This window comes from Pongo pygmaeus, chromosome 4 (genome assembly GCF_028885625.2).
Source record: "Pongo pygmaeus isolate AG05252 chromosome 4, NHGRI_mPonPyg2-v2.0_pri, whole genome shotgun sequence".
Taxonomy (NCBI): Eukaryota; Metazoa; Chordata; class Mammalia; order Primates; family Hominidae; genus Pongo; species Pongo pygmaeus.
The window spans coordinates 76426986-76450168 of NC_072377.2; the positions used below are offsets into that span (position 1 = coordinate 76426986).

At 39.2% G+C, this 23183-nt stretch overlaps 1 protein-coding gene and 2 long non-coding RNA genes across 3 annotated transcripts in view; 2 read left to right on the forward strand and 1 right to left on the reverse strand.

Moving 5' to 3' along the window:
* Positions 1 to 19647, forward strand: part of LOC134739589 (uncharacterized) — an 86996-nt gene extending 67349 nt beyond the window's left edge. Inside the window, exon 4 of the long non-coding RNA XR_010126401.1 lies at positions 19487 to 19647. This is a non-coding gene — a long non-coding RNA (uncharacterized LOC134739589). The remainder of the gene's footprint in view (positions 1 to 19486) is intronic.
* LOC129037597 (uncharacterized) lies at positions 13371 to 21792 on the reverse strand. The gene is made up of 3 exons (XR_008502848.2): positions 21371 to 21792; positions 19467 to 19603; positions 13371 to 16828 (listed from the first exon to the last, which is right to left on the reverse strand). It is a non-coding gene; the product is annotated as an uncharacterized LOC129037597 (long non-coding RNA).
* The window catches only part of TNPO1 (transportin 1), a 98301-nt gene continuing 96557 nt past the window's right edge, over positions 21440 to 23183 (forward strand). Inside the window, exon 1 of the mRNA XM_054489913.2 lies at positions 21440 to 21978. Coding sequence (XP_054345888.1) covers positions 21964 to 21978 — 15 coding nt within the window. The 5' untranslated portion in view covers positions 21440 to 21963. The remainder of the gene's footprint in view (positions 21979 to 23183) is intronic.

The window sequence follows — 23183 nt, forward strand, 5'->3', positions numbered from 1 at the left end:
AGAAAAAGCATAACATACGGAATCACAAATTGGTCTTTTGACAAACTGCCAATCTATTGACTCTTAAAGGAAGAAAAACAGTGAATACTAAGGACAAAACAGACGTAATACCTGAGAAGTGCAGTTGAAATTGAACTAAAAATGCAGAGGAAGAGAAAAAGAAGCCAGTCCAGCATAGGTATGACTTCAGAGCCCCAAGGGAAAACTTTATAAGGAAATCTTTCGTTACTTTAAAAGTTTGGAAGTCATCTTCGTAGCAGAAAGGCTCCATGGTTTGGTGGAATGCATTGATGCTTGGATATTATGGTTCCAGAATTTCTGGTACAGAAATTAAAAATTATAAACAGATTTTCCTATTTCCCTTATTTGGTTTCTATCTCCAGGGATAATTTAAGAGATATGTATACAGGAATCTTGATTTTTTGATCTGTAAATTTTGCTATAACAATCTAGGTTTAAAAACATAAACTTTTCTGGATAGAATGTCTCTTTTTATGAAAGCTTCGAATTCATGTATAAATTAATTTTGTGCAGAATTTTCATGACATACAAAACATGAAAAATGATATGGCAGATTATTTGGACCAATTACATGTTATTCCACATGTAATTATAATAAAATTATAAGTGACTTCTAAATTATTAATGAAATTGAAACTAAATGTTTAAAATATTTAATTCTAGTTGTAAACCTGCTAACTCAAAATTACATATAGTCACACACATGGAACTACTTTTTTTCTTACAATCAAAATTAAAAATGAAATCATGTTTAGAATATAATTTAATGGCTCTAAAAAGTAGTATCAGGCTGGGCACTGTGGGTCACACCTGTAATCCCAACATTTTTGGAAGTGAGAGGATCATTTGAGCCCAGGAGCTCTAGACCAGTCTGGGCAATAAAGTGGGACACTCTCCATACCCTTCCACCACAGTCTCTACAAAAATGAAAAAAAGAATGTTTTTAATTAGCCAGGCATGGTGATCTGTGCCTGTAGTCCCAGCTACTTGAGAAGCTGAGGCAGGAGTATCGCCAGAAGTTTGAGGCTACAGTGAGCTATGATTGTGCCATTGCACTCCAGTCTGGGCAACAGAGAAAACCCTGTCTCTCAAAAAAAAAAAAAAGAAAAAGAATAGAAACAAGGTCTTTCTCTGTTGCCCAGGCTGGAGTGCAGTGGCGCAATCTTGGCTCACTGCAGCCTTGGCCTGCCTGGCTCAGGTGATCCTCCACCTCAGCCTCCTGAGTAGCTAGGACCACAGTCGCACTACCAAGTTGGGCTAATTTTTTGTGTGTTTTTTTCTGTAGGGTAGGGTTCACTATGTTGCCCAGGCTGATCTCACTCCTGAGCTCAAGCCATCCACTGGCCTTGGCTTTCCAAAGTGCTAGGATTACAGGTGTGAGCCACAGCGCCCAGCTTATCTGGTCTCTCAAAAAATAAAATGAATTTAGGCCGGGCACGGTGGCTCACACTTGTAATCCCAGCACTTTGGGAGGCTGAGGGGGGCGGATCACCTGAGGTCAGGAGTTCGAGATCAGCCTGACCAACATGGAGAAACCCTGTCTCTACTAAAAATACAAAATTAGCCAGGCGTGGTGGCACATGCCTGTAATCCCAGCTACTCGGGAGGCTGAGGCAGGAGAATCGCTTGAACCCGGGAGGCAGAGGTTGCAGTGAGCCGAGATTGTGCCATTGCACTCCAGCCTGGGCAACAAGAGGGAAACTCCGTCTCAAAAAAAAAAAAAAAAAAAAAATTAAAAAATATTTTTAAAGTAGGATCAAATATTTTGGTTTAAGCTACTACATATATTTTTGTCACTTCTCTCTTCTGAAAGCACCTGAAACTGACGGTAAATGTCTTCCATTTTTTCTAAATTTTGGAAATGGAACTCTTCTATTTTTTCCAAATTCTGCTCTTAGAAGAGCAGAGAAACCTGAAATCAAAGTTCCTAATACCATACGGAAGTATGCTGATTCTCTCCATGAAGCTGGAAAAGGGCTCAGGAATTGGAGGTACAGAAAAGGCAGAGATGCAGGGTGGGACTGACAGAGGGAGAACCAGTTGAAAAGAGCACTGGAGCCCTACCTTATGAAGCCAGCTAACTACTCTTGTCTCACCCTTCAGGAAGGAGGAGGTTTATTTTCTATGGCATTTGAACCAGTGAGGCCCCAGATATGAGGACTCCAGGAACACAGAGAGCAGAGATGAGGCACCAGCCAGAAAATAAGGGACTAATTAGTCATAATCAACCTTCTACCTCTAGCCCTATAACTCCTTCCAGGTGCCAGGACACAAGGAATCATTCTTATTCCTCCCAACCAAGACATCAGAGGAGCCTTCTATGGAGACCCAGAAAGTCCCTCAACACAAAAGCTGTCTTAATGTCCCACATCCCTCAAGAGATGCCCACCTGTCTACAAGTTCCTCATTACAACACAGCTTCCAAACAGCTTTTCGGTGCCTTACTCTTAAATATTTCTGAAGGGAGAACCAAACCTCACCAGATATTTAAAGAAAGCCTCCAAAATCAAAGGCATAAACAAAAACGATCAGAAGGAAAAGAACTTGGAGGGGGTGGGTGAAGAATGCAGGCAATAGAAGAAAACTGATTTTTTACCCCAATTAGCATCATGCAAGAGATAAGAGAAGACTAACTCAGTCTTTTACCCCCATGCCTTTCAACAAAAGATCTAAATTTGAGATACCTTTAGATAGCATTCTCATTAAGTTTTGCCATTATTTGCCACTAGTTTTGCTTTGTTTGGATTAAACAATATGCCCAACTCATCTTTATTTTTACACTCAAAACATTTATCAATACTGAGACATTTCTAAAGAAAAAAGTTTGCATTCCTCCATTTTGGCTATACTGTTAATAATGTTAGTAGAATTGGCATTATTTTCAATTCACCTAGAACAAATTATTATGCACCCCAAGCAATAAAAATAATCATAGTTGGCATTTAGTGCTTACTTTGAGCTAGGCACTGTGACAAGCCCATTACATGCATAGGCTCATTTAATCCTCTCAACAACCTTAGAAGATAGATACTATTTTTATTATTATCAGACAGATGAGGAAACCAAGGCTTCCAAAGGCCAACTGATGTCTCCATGATAGCAAAGCCAAGATTTGAGCCTAGATACACCTGGCATTAATGCTTTGCCTTTAACCCTTGTGCTCACTACTTCTTAAAGAAGAAAAAAGAAAATCAGAGTTGTATTGTGAAGATGCAAAAGGAAGGAGATTAAATGGCAAATTGGTAATATGTGTCACTTGAGGTTGAAGAAGTCAGGAGAGAGAAGACTGGAGGGACATAATGTACAGGGAATGGCCTTTGCTAGGGGAACCATGGTTTGGCTCTTTTTCCCTTAAAATTCTCTAGAGATTTATCCGGGTTGTTGTTTGTATCAATTGTTTGTCTGCTTTTTATTTCTGAGTAGTATTCCTTGGTTATGGATATACCACACTTTCTTTCTTCATTCATTGAAAAACATCTGGGTTGTTTCCAGTTTTTAGACATTACAAATAAAACTGCTATAAACACTCATGTACAGATTTTCTGTGAAAATCAGTTTTCATTTATTTGATAACTCTTCTAACAATGGCTAGGTCAAAGGGTAATCACAAGTTTCGTTTTTTTCCCAACAGCAATGTATAAGTGATTCAGTTTCTCTGAATTCTTGCCAGATATTGTGCTGTCACTTATTTTTTAAATTCCAGACATTCAGATAGGTGTGTAGTGATGTCTTATTGTGGCTTAATTTGCATTTCTGTAATGGCTAATGATGCTGACTGATTTTTGAATATTGGATTAGACTTGCATCCATTAAAAAAATCACTTTTTCATGGTATGTAATTCTTTTTATATATTGCTGAATTCTATTTGCTAACATCTTGTTAAGAATTTTTGAGTTCATGTTCATTAAATATTGGCGTGAAGATTTCCTTTTTATGTTGTCTTTGTATGGTTTTGATAACAGGGTGAGAATAGCTACATAAAATGAATTAGGAAATGCTCCCTCCTCTCTTATTTTTCTGGAAAAGATATGTAATTGATGTTAATTCTTTAAATGTTTGGTAGAATTGTCCAGTGAAACCACCTGGGCCTTGATATTTATTTTCAAGCAGTTTTAAAATTATAAATTCAATTCTCTTAATAGTTACATTTATATAATAGTTATATAATTCAAATTATCTATTTCATGTTGGGCAAACTATAGTCATTTGTGCTTTTTAAGGAATTGATCCATTTCATCTAAGTTGTCAGATTTTTGCATGCAGAATTGTTTTTACTATTCCCTTATCATCTTTTTTATATCTGCAGGGTTTGTAGTGATATCCTCTGTTTCATTCTTGAGTTTGGTAATTCATGTCTTCTCTCTTCTTTTTCATAAGAAAAAGAGATGAACGTTTGTTGATTTTAATTTTTTTCCAAAGAAGCTTTTTGTTTCATTGATTTTTCTCTTTCTGTTTTTAACTTCATTAATTTCTGTTTCTACCTTTATTAATTCTGTTTCTTCACTTGCTTTTGGTTTTTCTTTCTTTTTCTAGGATCTTGGGGTGGGAAGGGGAAATAATGGCATTCTCATATGAAAGAAAACTAAGAGATTTTGTCACCAGCAGACTTCTTTTAAAAGAATGACTTAAAAAAATCTAACCAGAAAGTACATTATAAAAGAAGGAATTTAGGAACATTGATAACTAAGAAAAAATACTTTACTCAAAAATATGCCTAAATACAACAAGCTTCCTTCTCTTGAGTTTTCTTTTTTTTTCTTCCTTTTTTTTTTTTTTTGAGATGGAGTCTTGCTCTTGTCACCCAGGCTGGAGTGCAATGGCATGATCTTGGCTCACTGCAACCTCCACCTCCCGGGTTCAAGCAATTCTGCTGCCTCAGCCTCCTGATTAGCTGGGATTAAAGGCACCCACCACCATGCCCGACTAATTTTTGTATTTTTAGTAGAGACAAGGGTTTCACCATGTTGGCCAGGCTGGTCTTGAACTCCTGACCTCGTGATCCTCCTGCCTCAGCCTCCCAAAGTGCTGGGATTACAGGCATGAGCCACCATGCCTGGCCCTTGAGTTTTCTAAATTATGTTTGATGGCTGAAAAATCACATTATCTGATGTGATTCTAAATGTATTTAGAGGAAACATTTAAGACAATTATAAAAAGGAGACAGTAAAGAGATATAAGGGTAAATTACATTTATTGTCTTATTGATTTGAGACTTTTCATCATTTCTAATAAATGCACTTAAGTTTAACCTAACATATGCTATGAATTTCCCTTATAGCCCTGTTTTAGCTGTGTCATAAAATTTTATATGTTATATTTTCATTTTGATTCAGTTCAATATATTTTTAAATTTCCCTTCAGACTTATCTGGCCCATAGATTATTTGGAAGTGTGTTGTTTAGTTTACAAATGTTTGGAGAACATTTTGCTGTTATTGATTTCTAGTTTGATTATGTTATGGTAAAAAAACACACTATATAATTTCAATTCTTTGAAATTTATGGAGCTTTGTTTTATAACAAGGATATGGTCTATCTTGACATTTGTTCCATAAACACTTGAAAAGAATGTTAAGTCTGCTGTTATTGGGTAGAGTATTTTATAAATGTTGATTAAATCCTTTTGGTTGATGGTATTGTTGAGTTCTTCTGCATTCTTGCTGATTTTTCATCTAGCTGTTTTATAAACTATTAAGAGGTGCTGAAGTCTCTAACTATAATTGTGGATTTGCCTGTTTCTCCTATTAGTACTATCAGTTCACCTAGTGATACAGAAGTGGGCAAGGAAGTGCTGGGAAGGGAAGGGCAGGTCCCTGGCAAGGGCTTAACTGCTGGCTCTGTGCCCGTGGACCTAGGTGAGGACAGGCACTCCTGACTCCATACCCAAATGTTCCATTTCCCAAGACCACCCTGGCCCACCACACCCCCATCTTGTGCCTATAAAAACTCTCAAGATTCTAGCAGGGAGGCACACAAGCAGCTGGACGGCGAGAGGATGGCGAGGGGAGCACACTGGCAGAAGAGCACATGACAGGCACCAGCATGCCATCGACCAGCAGAACAAGGCAGAGTTTGGCCATGGCAATCGACGGAGACCCTGGGCTGCCGAGCACCCCGACTTCAAGAGAAAACTATCTCCCTTCTGGCTCCCCCATCTGCTGAGAGCTACTTCCCACTCAATAAAACCTTGCACACATTCTCCAAGCCCATGTGTGATCTGATTCTTCTGGTACACCAAGGCAAGAACCCTGGGATACAGAAAGCCCTCTGTCTTTGCGATAAGGTAGGAGCCTAATTAAGCTAACACAAGCCACCTATGGATGGCTAAAGAGCACCCTGTAACACATGCCCACTGGGGGTTCAGCTGTAAACATTCACCCCTAGACACTGCCATGGGGTTGGAGGCCCACAGCTTGCCCATTTGTATGCTCCTCTAGAGGTTTGACCAGCAGGGAACTGAAGAAGCAAGCCACACCCACATCGCATGCCCTGAGAGGGGGACAACGGGACGTTTCCTGTTTCACTAGTTTGCAGCTGTTATTTGGTGCAGACACATTTACAATTGCTGTGTCTTTTTGGTGGATTGACCCTATATTATTCCATAATATCTCCCTTTGACTCTGGCACTTTTCTTTGCTCTGAAGTATGCTTTATGTGATATCAATATAGCCACTCCTACTTTCTTTTGGTTAATTATTACATCATATATCTTTTTTTATTCTTTTACTTTCAACTTGCCTATTATTATACTTGAAGTGAGTTTCTTGTAGAAAGCATATACACGGTTCATATTTTCTAATCCATTCTGCCAGTCAAAATACAATGTTGTAGATCATTTGTGTTTTGTTTTTTTGTTTGTTTGTTTTTACTATACTTTATGTTCTGGGATACATGTGCAGAATGTGCAGGTTTGTTACATAGGTATACACGTGCCATGGTGGTTTGCTGCACCCATCAACCCATCACCTACCTTAGGCATTTCTCCTAATGCTATCCCTCCCCCAGCCCCCTACCCCCAGACAGGCCCCAGTGTGTGATGTTCCCCTCCCTGGGTCCATGTGTTCTCATTGTTCAACTCCCACTTATGAGTGAGAACATGCAGGGTTTGGTTTTCTGTTCCTGTGTTAGTTTGCTGAGAACGATAGTTTCCAGCTTCATCCATGTCCCTGCAAAGGACATGAACTCATCCTTTTTAATGGCTGCATAGTACTACATGGTGTATATGTGCCATATTTTCTTTATCCAGTCTATCATTGATGGGCATTTCAGTCAGCTCCAAGTCTTTGCTATGGTGAATAGTGCTGCAATAAACATACAGGCGCATGTGTCTTTATAGTAGAATGATTTATAATCCTTTGGGTATATACCCAGTAATGGGATTGCTGGGTCAAATGGTATTTCTGGTTCTACATCCTTGAGGAATTGTCACACTGTCTTCCACAATGGTTGAACTAATTTACACTCCCACCAACAGTGTAAAAGTGTTCCTTTTTCTCCACATCCTCTCCAGCATCTGTTGTTTCCTAACTTTTTAATAATCACCATTCTAACTGGCATGAGATGGTATCTCACTGTGGTTTTGATTTGCATTTCTCTAATGACCAGTGATGATGAGCTTTTTTTCATATGCTTGTTGCCTGCATAAATGTCTTCTTTTGAGAAGTGTCTGTTCATATACTTTGCCCACTTTTTGATGCGGTTGTTTGATTTTTTCTTGTAAATTTGTTTAAGTTCCTTGTAGATTCTAGATATTAGCCCTTTGTCAGATGGATTGCAAAAATTTTTTCCCATTCTGTAGGCTGCCTGTTCACTCTGATGATAGTTTCTTTTGCTGTGCAGAAGCTCCTTAGTTTAATTAGATCCCATCTGTCAATTTTGGCTTTTGTTGCCCTGGCTTTTGGTGTTTTAACCATGAAGACTTTGCCCATGCCTATGTCCTAAATGGTATTGCCTAGGTTTTCTTCCAGAGTTTTTACAGTTTTTGGTCTTACATTTAAGTCTTTAATCCATCTTCAGTTAATTTTTGTATAAGGTGTAAGGAAGGGGTCCAGTTTCAGTTTTCTACATATGGCTAGCCAGTTTTCCCAACACCATTTATGAAATAGGGAATCCTTTCCCCATTGCTTGTTTTTGTCAGGTTTGTCAAAGATCAGATGGTTGTAGATATGTGGCATTATTTCTGAGGCCTCTGTTCTGTTCCATTGGCCTATATGTCTATTTTGGTACCAGTACCATGCAGTTTTGGTTACTGTAGCCTTGTATTATAGTTTGAAGTCAGGTAGCATGATGCCTCTAGCTTTGCTCTTTTTGCTTCGGATTGTCTTGGCTATACGGGCTCCTTTTTGGTTCCATATGAAATTTAAAGTAGTTTTTTCTAATTCTGTGAATAAAGTCAATGGTAGCTTGATGGGGATAGCACTGAATCTATAAATCACATTGGGCAGTACAGCCATTTCTACAATATTGATTCTTCCCATCCATGAGCCTGGAACACTCCATTTGTGTCCTCTCCTATCTCCATTGAACAGTGGCCTGCAGCTCTCCTCGAAGAGGTCCTTCACATCCCCTGTAAATTGTACTCCTAGATATTCTACTCTCCTTGTAGCAATTGTGAATGGGCGTTCACTCACTAATTGGCTCACTGCTTGTCTATTATTGGTGTATAGGAATGCCTGCAATTCTTGCACATTGATTTTGTATCCTGAGACTTTGCCGAAATTGCTCACCAGCCTAAGGAGATTTTGGGTTGAGACAATGGGGTTTTCCAAATACACAATCATGTCATCTGCAAACAGAGACAATTTGACTTCCTCTCTTCTTGTCTGAACACCCCCCATTTCTTTCTCCTACCTGATTGCCCTGGGCAGAACTTCCAATACTATGTTGAGTTGGAGTGGTGAGAGACAGCACCCCTGTCTTGTGCTGGTTTTCAAAGCCCCTGACCATTCAGCATGACATTGGCCATAGGTTTGTCATAAACAGCTCCCATTATTTTGAGATATGTATGATCAATACCTAGTTTATTTAGAGTTTCCTGCATGAAGGGGTGCCAAACTCCATCAAAGGCCCTCTCTGCATCCACTAAGACAATCATGTGGCCTTTGTCACTGGCTCTGCCCATGTGATGGACCACATTCATCGATCTGCTTATGTTGAACCAGCCTTGCACCCCAGGGATGAAGCTGACCTGATCATGGTGGATAAGCTTCTTGATGTGCTGCTGAACTTGGCCCACCAGCATTTTACTGAGGATTTTCGAATTAGTGTTCACCAGGGACACTGGCCCAAAATTTCCTTTTTCTGTTGTGTCTCTGCCAGGTCTTGGCACCAGGATGATTCTGGCCTCATAAAATGAGCTAGGGAGGAGTCCCTCTTTTTCCATTGTTCGGAACAGTTTCAGAAGGAATGGTACCAGCTCCTGTCTGCATCCCTTGTAGAATTTGGCTGTGAATCTGTCTGGCCCTGGGCTTTCCTTGGTTGGCAGGCTATTAATTACCATATCAATTTCAGAACTAGTCATTGGTCTATTCAGGGATTCAACCTCCTCCCAGTTTAGTCCTGGGAGGGTGCATGCATCCAGGAATGTATCCACCTCTTCTAGACTTTCCAGCTTATCTGCACAGAGGTGTTTATAGTATTCTCTGATGGTAGTTCATATCTCTGTGAGATCAATGGTGACATCCCCTCCATCTTTCTCTATTGTGTCCATTTGATTCTTCTCTCCTTTGTTCCCTATTAATCCAGCTAGCAGTCCATCTATTTTGTTAATCTTTTCAAAAAACCAGCTCCTGGATTCATTGACTTTTTGAAGGGTTTTTCATGTTTTTATCTCCCTCACTTCCGCTCTGATCTTAGTTATTTCTTGTCTTCAGCTAGCTTTTGAATCTGCCTGCCTCTGCTTCTCTAACTTTTTTAATTGTGATGTTAGAGTGTTGATTTTAGACCTTTCCCACTTTCTTCTGTGGGCATTTAGTGCTATAAATTTCCCTCTAAACTCTGCTTCAGCTGCGTTCCAGAGATTCTGGTACATCGTGTCTTTGTTCTCATTGGTCTCCAAGAACTTATTTCTGCCTTATAATTTCATTATCTACCCAGTAGTCATTCAGGAGCAGGTTGTTCAGTTTCCATGTAGTTGTGTGGTTTTGAGTGAGTTTCTTAATCCTGAGCTCTAATTTGATTGCACTGTGGTCTGAGAGACTGTTTGTTATGATTTCCGTTTTTTGCATTTGCTGAGGAGTGTTTTACTTTCAATTATGTGGTCAATTTCAGAATAAGTGTGATGTGGTGCTGAGAAGAATGTATATTCTGTTGATTTGGGGTGAAGAGTTCTGTAGATGTCTATTAGCCCTGCTTGGTCCACAGCTGAGTTCAAGTCCTGAATATCCTTGTTAATTTTCTGTCTTGTTGATCTGTGTAATATTGACAGTGGGATGTTAAAGTCTCCCACTATTATTGTGTGGGAGTCTAATTCTCTTTGTAGGTCTCAAAGTACTTGCTTTATGAATCTGGGTGCTCCTATATTGGGTGCATATATATTTAGGATAGTTAGCTCTTCTTGTTGCATTGATCCCTAGACTATGTGTGTCTTTGCACGTGAAATGGGTCTCCTAAATACAGCACACTAATGGGTCTTGACTGTTTATCCAATTTGCCAGTCTGTGTCTTTTAATTGGGGCAGTTAGCCCATTTACATTTAAGGTTAATATTGTTGTGTGTGAATTTGATCCTGTCATTATGATGCTAGCTGTTTATTTTGCCTGTTAGTTGATGTAGTTTCTTCATAGTGTTGATAGTCTTTACAATTTGGTATGTTTTTGCAGTGGCTGGTACCAGTTGTTCCTTTCCATATTTAGTGCTTCCTTCAGGAGTTCTTGTAAGGTAGGCCTGGTGGTGACAAAACCCCTCAGCATTTGCTTGTCTGTAAAGGATTTTATTTCTCCTTTGCTTATGAAGCTTAGTTTGGCTGGATATGAAATTCTGGGTTGAAAATTCTTTTCTTTAAGAATGTTGAATATTAGCCTCCACTCTCTTCTGGCTTGTAGGGTTTCTGCAGAGAGGTCCACTGTTAGTCTGATGGGCTTCCCTTTGTGGGTAACCTGACCTTTCTCTCTGGCTGCCCTTAACATTTTTACCTTCATTTCAACCTTAGTGAATCTGACAATTATGTGTCTTGGGGTTGCTCTTCTTGAGGAGTATCTTCATGGTGTTCTCTGTTCTCTGTATTTCCTGAATTTGAATGTTGGCCTGTCTTGCTAGGCTGGGGAAGTTCTCCTGGATAATATCCTAAAGAGTGTTTTCCACCTTGGTTCCATTCTCCCTGTCACTTTCAGGTACACCAATCAAATGTAGGTTTGGTCTTTTCACATAGTCCCACATTTCTTGGAGGCTTTGTTAATTACTTTTCATTCTTTTTTCTCTAATCTTGTCTTCACACCTTATTTCATTAAGTTGATCTTCAATCTTTGATAGCCTTTCTTCTGCTTGATTGATTCGGCTATTGATACTTGTGTATGCTTCACGAAGTTCTCATGCTGTGTTTTTCAGCTCCATCAGGTAATTTATATTCTTCTCTAAACTGGTTATTCTAGTTAGCAATTCGTCTAACCTTTTTTCAAGGTTCTTAGCTTCCTTGCATTGGATTAGAACATGCTCCTTTAGCTCAGAGGAGTTTGTTATTATCCACCCTCTGAAGCCTACTTCTGTTCAATTTGTCAAATTCATTCTGTGTCCAGTTTTGTTCCCTTGCTGGCAAGGAGGTGTGATCCTTTGGAAGAAAAGAAGCATTCTGATTTTTGGAATTTTCAGGCTTTTGCGCTTGTTTTTCCTCACCTTTGTGGATTTATCTACCTTTGGTCTTTGATGCTGGTGACCTTCGGATGAGGTTTTTGTGTGGACGTCCTTTTTCTTGCTGTTGATGCTATTTCTTTCTGTTTGTTACAGTCAGGCCCGTCTGCTGCAGGTTTGCTGGAGTTTGCTGGAAGTCCACTCCAGATTCTCTGTGCCTGGGTATCACCAGCAGAGACTGCAGAACAGCAAAGATTGCTGCCTTTTCCTTCCTCTGGAAGCTTCATCCCAGAGGGGCACCTGCCAGATGCCAGCCAGAGCTCTCCTGCATGAGGTGTCTGTTGACCCCTCCTGGGAGGTGTCCCCCAGTCAAGAGGCACGAGGGTCAGGAACCCACTTGAGGAGGCAGTCTGTCCTGTAGCAGAGCTCGAGCACTGTGCTGAAAGATCCACTGCTCTCTTCAGAGCTGGCAGACAGGAAAGTTTAAGTCTGCTAAAGCTGCACCCACAGCCGCCCCTTCCCCCAGGTGCTCTGTCCCAGGGAGATGGGAGTTTTATCTATAAGCCCCTGACTGGGCCTACTGCCTTTCTTTCAGAGATGCCCTGCCCAGAGAGGAGGAATCTAGAGAGACAGTCTGGCTACAGAGGCTTTGCTAAGCTGTAGTGGGATCCACCGAGTTTGAACCTCCCCGGAGGCTTTGTTTACACTGTGAGGGGAAAACCATGTACTCAAGCCTCAGTAATGGCAGATACCCCTCCCCCCACCAAGCTTGAGCATCCCAGGTCAACTTCAGACTGCTGTGCTGGCAGCAAAGTTTCAAGCCAGTTGGGTATTAGCTTGCTGGGTTCTGTGGGGGTGGGATCCACTGAGCTAGACCACTTGATTCCCTGGCTTCAGCCCCTTTTCCAGGGGAGTGCATGCTTCTGTCTCGCTGGCATTCCAGGTGCCACCGGGGTATGAAAAAAAAACTCCTGCAGCTAGTTCAATGTCTGCCCAAATGGCTGCCCAGTTTTATGTGTGAAACCAAGGGCCCTGGTGGAGTAGGGTCCCAAGGGAATCTCCTGGTCTGCGGGTTGCAAAGACCATGGGAAAAGCATAGTATGTGGGCCAGAATGCACCATTCCTCACGGCACAGTCCCTCACAGCTTCCCTTGACTAGGGGAGGGAGTTCCCTGACCCCTTGTGCTTCCCGGGTGAGGCAACATCCCACCCTGCTTCAACTTGCTCTCCATGGGCTGAACCCACTATCTAACCAGTCCCAATGAGAAGAGCCAAGTACCTCAGTTGGAAATGCAGAAATCACTCGCCCTTCTGCATTGATCTCACTAGGAGCTGCAGACTGGAGCTGTTCCTATTCAGTCATCTTGCCACCCACCTCCAACAATCCTTTTTTCCATTTATGTTGAATGTAATTACAGATATGTTAGAGCTTAAGTCAGTTATTTTGTATTTTGTTTTCTGTCTATTCTCTCTGTTTTTCATTTCTCTGTTTTCTTTTCCTTATCTTCTTGTGGGTTACTTCCTGTGGGTTACTTTTTAGAATTCCATATTAATTTTTGTTTTTGGGTGTATCTATTTCTTTTTCACTAGTTGCTTTAGGTATTAAAATTATACATATTTTTATAACTTAAATTTTTTCATATATTTGCTATGGTTAAATGTGTCCCTTCCAAAATTCAGACATTGCCAATGTGATGGTATTAGGTAATAAAGTCTTTAAGAGGTAATTAAGTCATGAAAGTTCTTCCTCATTAATTAAGGCCCTTATGAAAGAGGCTTCATGCAACAAGATGGTCCTCAGCAGACACCAGATGCCAATGCCTTGATCTAGGACTTCCCGATTTCCAGAACTGTGAGAAAATCAATTTCAGTTTATTCTAAATTACTCAGTCTCAGGTATTGTGATATAACAGCATAAGCGGACTAAGTCAATATCGATATCAAACCTATCCCAGTGTACTTGTGGTGGCATTTTGCCAGTTCAAGTGAAGTGTAGAAACCTTATTTCCCTTTATAGCTCCTTACCTTTTTCCTTTTATAATATGATTGTCTCAAGTATTCTGTCTACCAAATCAGATGTTAAAATTTCTGCTTTAACCTTCAAATATAATTTAGAAAACTCAAGAGGAGAAGGGAAGCCTATTATATTTACTCATATTTTTACTTAGTGTTTTCTTGGTTCTTAATGTTCCAATATTCTTTCTTTCATAATTTCCTTTCTGTTTCAAGAACTTTCTGTAGCCACGCTTTTAGAAAAAAAACTGCTAGTGACAAAATCTCTTAGTTTCCCTTCATCTGAGAATGTCATTATTTCCCCTCCATTCCTAAAGGGTATTTTTGCTGGATATTGGATTTGGGTTGACAGTTTTTTCCTCTTGGCACTTGAAAGATGTTGTGTCACTTCCTTATGGAGTCCATGGTTTCTGATGTAAGATCCACTGTCATTCAAATTGCTTTTCCCTTACAAGTAAGGTGTAATTTCTTGCTCTCTGCTTTTAACAATTTTTTCTATGTTCTTAGTTTTCAAAAGTTGAATGATATATCTTGGCATGAAACTCTGAGTTTATCCTATTAGGTTTCATTTGTCTTTTTTTTTAGTAACAGCTTTATTGAGATAATTTTTAACCATGAAACTCACCCTTTTAAAGTTTATAATTCAGTGGTTTTTAGATTCACAACATTGTGTAACCCCCACTATCTAACTTTAGAACACTTTAATCACCTAGAAAAGAAACCCTATACCTATTAGTAATCACTGTTTCCCTCCTTGACCCTTGGAAACCACTAATAGGCTTCGTCTCTATATATCTGCTTATTTTAGACTTTCACATAATGTAACATGTGGCTTTTGTAACTGGCTTCTTTCACTTAAAGAAAGCATAATGTTTTCAAGGTTGATTCATACTGTAGCATGTATTAGCACTTTATTCCTTTTTAGTATCAATTAATAGTCCATTGTATACATATACTATATTCGTTTATTCATTAATCAATTGATGGACATTTGAGTTGTTTCACTTTTTGGACATTACAAATAATTACAAATAATCCTGCTTTTTGTACCACTTTTTGTGTAGACATATGTTTTCATTTTTATTTGGAGTAGAATTCCTGAGTCATAGGGTAACTCTATATTTAATTGTTTGAGGAACTGCCACAGTTTTCCAGAGCAGCTGTAGCATTTTACATTCCCACCAGCAATGTATGGGGGTTCCAATTTCTCCATATCCTCCCCAATTCTTGTTATCTGTACTTCATATTATAGATATTCTAATGATTGTGAAGTGGTATCTCCTTGTTTTGATTTGCATTTCCCTAATAGCTAATGATCTTGAGCTTCTTTTCATAAGTGTATTTGTCATTTGTATATCTTATTTGAAGAAATGTCTATACAGATCCTTTCTCCATTTTTTAATTAGGTTGTTTTTTATTATTGAGGTGTAAGAGTTTTTTATCTATACTAAATATAAATCTCTTATTGGATATGTAATTTGCAAATATTTTCTCCCATTCTGTGTGCTGTCTTTTCATTTTCTTTCTTGGTGGTGCCATTTGAAGCATGAAAGTCTGAAATTTTGATGAAATCCAACTTGTTTACTTTTTCTTTTATTGCTTGTGTTTTTGGTGTCATATGTAGGAGGTCTTTTCCTAACTCCAGGTCACAAAAATTTAATTCCATGTTTACTTCTGATAATTTTATAGTTTTAGCACTTATATTTTGTTCTATGATCCATTTTAAGTTAATTTTTGTATACAGTGTGAAGCAGATGTCCAACTTTGTTCTTTTACATGTGGATACCCTGTTGTTTCAGCACTATTTGTTAAAAAATAACTACCTTCTTCCCATTTAACTGTTTTGGCTCCTTCGTTGAAAATTCACTCAGCTTCTTGAATCTGTAGGTTTATCTCTTCCACCAAATTTCAGAAGTTTTCAGACATTATTTATTTGAGTACTTTTAGCCTCACCCTTTTTCTTTTCTCCCTCTAGGACTCTGATTTCATGAATGTTACATCTTTTGTTGCAGTCACTTAGTTCCATGAGACTCTGTTCTTTTTAGTCTATTTCCTCTCTTTTTTAGAGTGGATAATTTCTATTGTTCTGTCTTCAAGTTCCTTGATTCATTCCTTTGTCTCCTTCGTTCTGTTACTCAATTCATTTAGTTTTTTATTTTCATTATTGTATTTTTCAGTTCTAAAATTTCCATTTGGTTTTTCTTTATGTCTTCTGTTATCTAATGAGACTTTCTATTTTTTTCATTTGTTTCAAGTGTTTTTGTAGTTGCTCACTGAAGCATTTTTATGATGTCTGCTTTAACATCTTTGTCAGATAATGCTAACATTTTTGTTTTCTTGGTTTTGTCATTTATTAATGGTCTTTTTTCATACAGTTTGAGATCTTCCCAGTTCTTGATATAATGAGTGATTTTCATAAAACCTGGACATACGGGATATTTATGAGGTTTTGAATCTTATTAAAATCTCTTTTAGCTGGCATTTTCTAGCATGGTAGTGGCAGGGGAAGTGGGTATGGGGAGCAGGCACCACCTCATTGTTGCCAAGTTGGAGGAGACATCCAAGTTCCTCATTTGGCCTCCACTGACACCCAAGATGGGAGACTCCTTGTTACTGGCTTGTGATGATGAAAGTACTGGTTCTTTATTTGACCTTCTCTGACACCACCCTGGGAAGAAGGGCTTAGGGCACCTCTAAATAATTACTTAAATATTTTTCCATAATGCTAACCTGAAGATGTTTCAGTGTAAGGCAATTCTTTAAACTACCTAATAGTCTGGTGAGGGTGGGGGTTTAGGCTCTCCACTAGGACTTTGCTGACATGAGTAGGATGGGGTCACAATTCTGTCTGTAGTTTTGCCTAGAGTATGCATTTATTGTCAAAAAGTTTTCTGTCTGCTATACTCCTTTTCTGGCCCTTCAGCTGGAGCAGTGTTTTGATAGGGCTTTTTTTGTCTGTGCCATTGGTGTTTCTAGGTTGCTGATGTCTAAAGTTTCAAGTCCGGTGTATCTAAAGCAAAAAGAAGACACAGGCAATTAACCATCATGTTGTTCCTTGGGTTCCAAGGTCTCTAGTTGATCTGTCTTCTTTCCACCATTTGGAGACTTTTATGTTTGTTTTATATGTAATGTTCAGAAGTTTTAATTATACTTAGTAGGAGGAATAGGGACAAGTATATCTACTCCATCTTCCCAAAAGTGGAAGTCTAAGTAGACCTTTTTATAAGCAGAATCATATTATAATCACTAGGACATATTAATACTTACAGGAGATTTGAAGTTAATTTTTCCCAATTAATAACTCCCTAATTTATCATTTTTAAGAATTCAAACTTTATATATTGGGTTTACTTTAAATGAGAAATGCCTGTAGATTATTTACACATTTCTGAATATTGACTACAATTGTCCTCTTCAATATTTTAATTAAATTCTTCTAAATAATTACTGAAACTTTTTTTCATAATGTCAACCTGAAGATGTTTCAGTGTAAGGCAATTCTTTTTTTTTTTTCTCTAATAACTAGTTTATTAATATCTGTCCAATAAGAGAATTGTTAAAGAAATGAACCCAAAACAGAAAAGTTAAGAAGGACTCCCTTTTCTTCCCCTAATTTAAATTTGTACAGAGATGGTAAGTGGTTTAGTGAGTGGTCATGACAAGCCACACATGTGAACATCACTACATTCGCTTATTTGGCAGCGAATGATGTGGAACACAGAGTGACATACAAGAGGCTGTGATCAAGAGGGACTTTCCATAGTTGATGAGTAAATGCATTTCATTCCTATGTAGTCACTGATGAGTGGAAGTTAAATGCTGAAGATGTCTATGAAGGCGGAAGTCACCTTGCATGGGCTTGGCTAGAGAAAGCCTTCTGCTCTTCTGGCTGAGCACTAACTGATGGGTGGAAAATCAGTAATGTTATCTGAGTCTTCCCATCTCTGATGTCTTTTATTACTACTTCCTGAAATGTGAAGGAGTGTTTCTAAGACCCCATTCATGCACTTAACCACTTAAGTATGAGATCAGTATTCTTCCATTATATGATTTAAGGCTGAAGTTCTAGCTTTTTTTTTTTTTTTTGCATCTGTTTAGAAATTTATTTCATAATTTTTTTTTCTTTTATTATTATTATTATTATTATTATTATTATACTTTAGGTTTTATGGTACATGTGCCGAATGTGTAGGTAAGTTACATATGTATACATGTGCCATGCTGGTGCGCTGCACCCACCAACTCGTCATCTAGCATTAGGTATATCTCCCAATGCTATCCCTCCCCCCTCCCACCAACCCACAACAGTCCCCGAAGTGTGATGTTCCCCTTCCTGTGTCCATGTGTTCTCACTGTTCAATTCCCACCTATGAGTGAGAATATGCGGTGTTTGGTTTTTTGTTCTTGCGATAGTTTACTGAGAATGATGATTTCCAATTTCATCCATGTCCCTACAAAGGACATGAACTCATCATTTTTTATGGCTGCATAGTATTCCATGGTGTATATGTGCCACATTTTCTTAATCCAGCCTATCATTGTTGGACATTTGGGTTGGTTCCAAGGTCTCTAGTTGATCTGTCTTCTTTCCACCATTTGGAGACTTTTATGTTTGTTTTATATGTAATGTTCAGAAGTTTTAATTATACTTAGTAGGAGGAATAGGGACAAGTATATCTACTCCATCTTCCCAAAAGTGGAAGTCTAAGTAGACCTTTTTATAAGCAGAATCATATTATAATCACTAGGACATATTAATACTTACAGGAGATTTGAAGTTAATTTTTCCCAGTTAATAACTCCCTAATTTATCATTTTTAAGAATTCAAACTTTATATATTGGGTTTACTTTAAATGAGAAATGCCTGTAGACTATTTACACATTTCTGAATATTGACTACAATTGTCCTCTTCAATATTTTAATTAAATTCTTCTAAATAATTACTGAAACTTTTTTTCATAATGTCAACCTGAAGATGTTTCAGTGTAAGGCAATTCTTTAAACTACCTAATGTGAAATAATTGTCTTTCCAGAAGTATAAATGGCAACAATATTTTAGAAGATTCTATTCTATTTTATTTATTTATTTATTTTTATTTTTTCATTTATTTTTGAGACGAAGTCTTGCTCTGTCACCCAGGCTGGAGTGCAAATGAATGGCCTGATCTTGGCTCACCGCAACCTCTGCCTCCCAGGTTCAAGCAATTCTCCTGCCTCAGCCTCCTGAGTAGCTAGAATTACAGGCGCCTGCCACCATGCCCAGCTAATTTTTGTATTTTTAGTAGAGACAAGGTTTCACCATGTTGGCCGGCTGGCCTTGAACTCCTGACCTCAGGTAATCCGCCCATCTCAGCCTCCCAAAGTGCTGGGATTACAGGCGTGAGCCACTGCACCCAGGCTTATTCTATTTTAGAAGCTTGCCTGTATATAAAAAATTACTTATCTTACTAGGTTTCCATATACTCACCAACAATTGCCTATTAAAGATATTTATTTAACAATTTTTGAACTTCCAGACCTACTTTTTCAATAATATTCCTCCTTCTCAAACATCTTTGATTTATATTAATGTCTAGTAACACTTTCATTCATTGCCCTCTAACAACCTGCCCTGCAGTCTGCTAATGAGTTCTTTATGTAACTTACCTTACTTAATCTTGTTTCAGACAAAAGAAAGTGAAGCTCAGAAAGACTGAACCAAAAGCATTCATAAATGGTAAAGCCAGCATCTGCATATAGGTCCTCTGTCTGCAAGCTCCATACTTGTTTCAGCAATGCTACACCTGACAAAATAAGCATCTTGTCATTCCTAGGTGAAAGCTTACAGGTATGTTTTCTCCCTCAGATGCTATTTTGTAACTTCTAACATGTTTTTATTTTTGTCTTGGTAAATTTTTCACCTAAGAAAATAAAATTAATACAGAAATTTTAAATATAAAGTATCTATGTTTTAAAGGTAAAAACAAAGTTTATAAATTTTAACTTCATTTTTGTCATTTAAAAATTATTAATAATTCTTCAAAGTTTTACCACATGAGCATATTTAGGTATAAAGAGAAAATACTACTGTATAGCTGCTATTATATGTGCAAACTGTCAAAGAAAAATAAAATAAGCCATGTTAATAAATCCTTGTTAATAAGATTTACTGTTTAAAACATGTATTTTTAATTTGACCTAGAAGAGACAAAAAGGCTACATGTGTAATCTCTATTCAACATAGAACTATTTTATATTAATATTTTCATTCACTTTAATTTTTACAAAAGAATACATATTTAATTTGCTTAATCTCAATTTTACAACATCTGATAATCAACACTTTTTTCTTTCAAAATATTTTGGCCAATAAATACTCTTATGCTAAATAATATGTTACTTTTTCTTCAATTCATTTCAGTTATTTCCAAACTATTAATCAAGTGTACTACTAATTGCTTAGTCAGCAGTATTTACATCTGTCATTATTTGCTAATGCTTTAGATTTTAGAAATATTTGTATTTTTTCCTTTAGCAAAGTAGAATGCAAATACTACACATCTTCTGATTTGTATAGATCCTAATCCACGATGTAACTTTTCAAATGCAGAAATAAGCCATTTGTTATTTGGATAAATATGCTTTTTCTGGGTATATTTTCCTGCAGATAAACTACCATTTAGAAAAGTTTATATTACATTTTTTTCTTAGTAATCTACTCCTATTGGGGGGGGGGCCTCTTTTTGATATACACTACTGTATCCAATTACTATCAAATTAATATTATAACATGTTGAAATCATGAGTATTTTAGTTATCTATAATATTTTCCCTTGCTAAATTCAATTTCCCAATGATTAAAAAAGGTACTTTTAGTCTCAAATTTTAAGTTAAATAAACTAGTTGTTCCTGCAAAATGAAAATTATTTCAAATAGTTCAAATAGTTCAAATAGTTCAAATGAAAATTGTTAACACGTTTAGATGAACAAATAAATTATCTTAGTAAAAATTTAGACATTTTCTAGTATTATGTACTGTAATTTTACCTAAACTATGACAGGAAGGCAACAACTGTTACACATTTTCAAAATATATACAGCACTTCCAGTAAGATAGTCGGAACTGCTGGTATTTCTACTCACATTGATCATGTGAGGAATATTATCACGGGCATCATCACCTTAGAAAATAAAAATCAGCTAGCTATGCAAATTTTAAGTATTTTTATACGGTAAATTTTATATATAAGAATAATCTGAGGGAAGGGAACTGATATTTATCTCATTACCGTTGTTGCAATTGGGTATAAAAACGTCCACCACTCCCATTTTGAATCATTTGCCGTACAGAAAATACAGGACATTTTAATTTCTCATGATGGCAGGTTAGGGAGAGAAGGGCTTGTTATTTCTAAGAGCAAGAAACTACAGTTTTATAGGATTGCACACCTGGAGACGTAAAAATTTTATAAATCACTGAATTTTAATTACATAGTTTATACGCCAGATACAACATACGTCAAAAGCCCATCTTGCTCTAAGCAGGCAGCCATCCACCCGCATCTACCTACCAAAGCCATTTCTGCTTTTTACCAGCGACGCTGGAACTGTGTTATTGTGGGATATGTTCAGTGTTGAACAGGCTCCCAGGGCACGGCTGTTGCTTTGGAGGTTATGCTGGGGTACAGAAGTTAGGCTGGGGCAGGGCCATCCACCTAGGAGGGCCCAGCACTGTCTGGGCAACCACACTGGCGGGCCATTTTGCTCTCAGCCCCACCGCGCCGGGCAGCGTCTGCAGCTGCTGCGTGCGAGACCCAGAGGCTCCGGTCAGCGCGCTGGCCGCAGGGAGTGCGAGCACTTTTGAGCCCCGCGCCGGGCCGGTGAAGTCTGGTGCTACCGAGCCCGCTTAGAAAGCACGGCCGCGCGCTGCCGGACGCAGGCCTACAAGCCCACAGGCCCAGCCGACGCAGGCAGCAATTTTCCCAGCCCCGCCGCCGTTGCCAAGGCGACCGCCGCCGAACGTTCCCGCGGCGGGCTCCGCCCCCCGGCCAATCGGACCGGCGCTCGGTGAAGCCCAGATTCTCTTTGTTCCGCAGCCATTTCAGGCCCCGGACGGGAGGCAGTGCCGCTTCGGCCGAAGGCCCGAGCGCCCGAGGCCTCTGGGATGGTGTGGGACCGGGTAGGTGGCGTGAGGGTGCGCGGCCCCGAACTGGAGGGGCGGGAACGGAGGCTGGGAGCTTCGAGCTGCGTGACGCGCCTACGGGAGAGACGCCGGGCTCGCCCGCTCTCTCGGCGCCTGCCCGGCCGTTTGAAGCCGGGAGGCAGCGGCGGCGCGGTTCTAACCCCAACAGCTGCCCACCCAGGCGCCCTGCGGGACCCGGGTAGGGAGCAGGCGACGGCGGCTCCTCAAGTGTCCGAGGAGCCTGTTAGGGGCGGCGGGAGCCCGTTACAAGGGGCGGGAAGGGAAGGGTCTGATATTCAGGGGAGCGTTTGCCTCGCCTGTTAAGCTGTGGCGTTTGAGGGCCCTTGAGTGCTGCAGTCGGCTGCCCCGGGACGGCTGCCTCTCACTGGTTCTGGGCGCTGGTCGGCGCTGCCCGAGATGGGCTAGTCTTTGTCCTGCCCTGGGCCCCTCTGCCCGGGTCTCCCGCGTCCGCACACAGCGCCCATCGTCCTCACATGCAGCTGGCCGATCTCTTCCTCCTGGCGGTTCTTTCTCCTTGGGGCCTCTTGGCCTCACGACATGTTTACATAATGTTTGTGACTGTACGAGTTTTGCGTGGGCTTGTGGGTTTTGCACTTCTACCTCCACTCCCATGCGTACAAGCAACAGGGAACAGCTGCTGAGGAGCAGACTGGCCACCACAATCAAGCTATTTTCGGAATGACTTTCTTTAAAAATGATCGCGTGTTGCTTACTGATTTTAAAAATCAACTGGATTTTGCAAGGATTGCTTAGAGTTTAAGTCTGTTATCTTAATCGCTAATCAGGTTGGTCTATCAGTAGATGTAAATGTAGAAATTTGAAATTGGAGGCTATCTACAAATTGATTTTGACAGCTGTATTAAGAAGCTTAATAACTGTCCTTTGAAACTGTAATGACTTAAATGATGAATGTGTAAGTGGTACTTTTTTTACCCTAAAGAAAAAATACTTTTAAAATTGCAAGATGTATGGTGTAATAGGTGTTTGGAAATGAAGGTTGTAAAATGGCTGTCCTGACGTACTCACTTTTAGAATAACAAAAGTTCCTGCAGCATTTTAAGTTTCCCTGTTATATCAAAGCTTTCATGTTAGAGTGGTGAAGAAGCTATGTTTAGTGGAAAAGGGGGAAGTTCCGTTTTTTGGGAAAGGATCTGTTTTCCACTTTTACCTTACCTAGCACC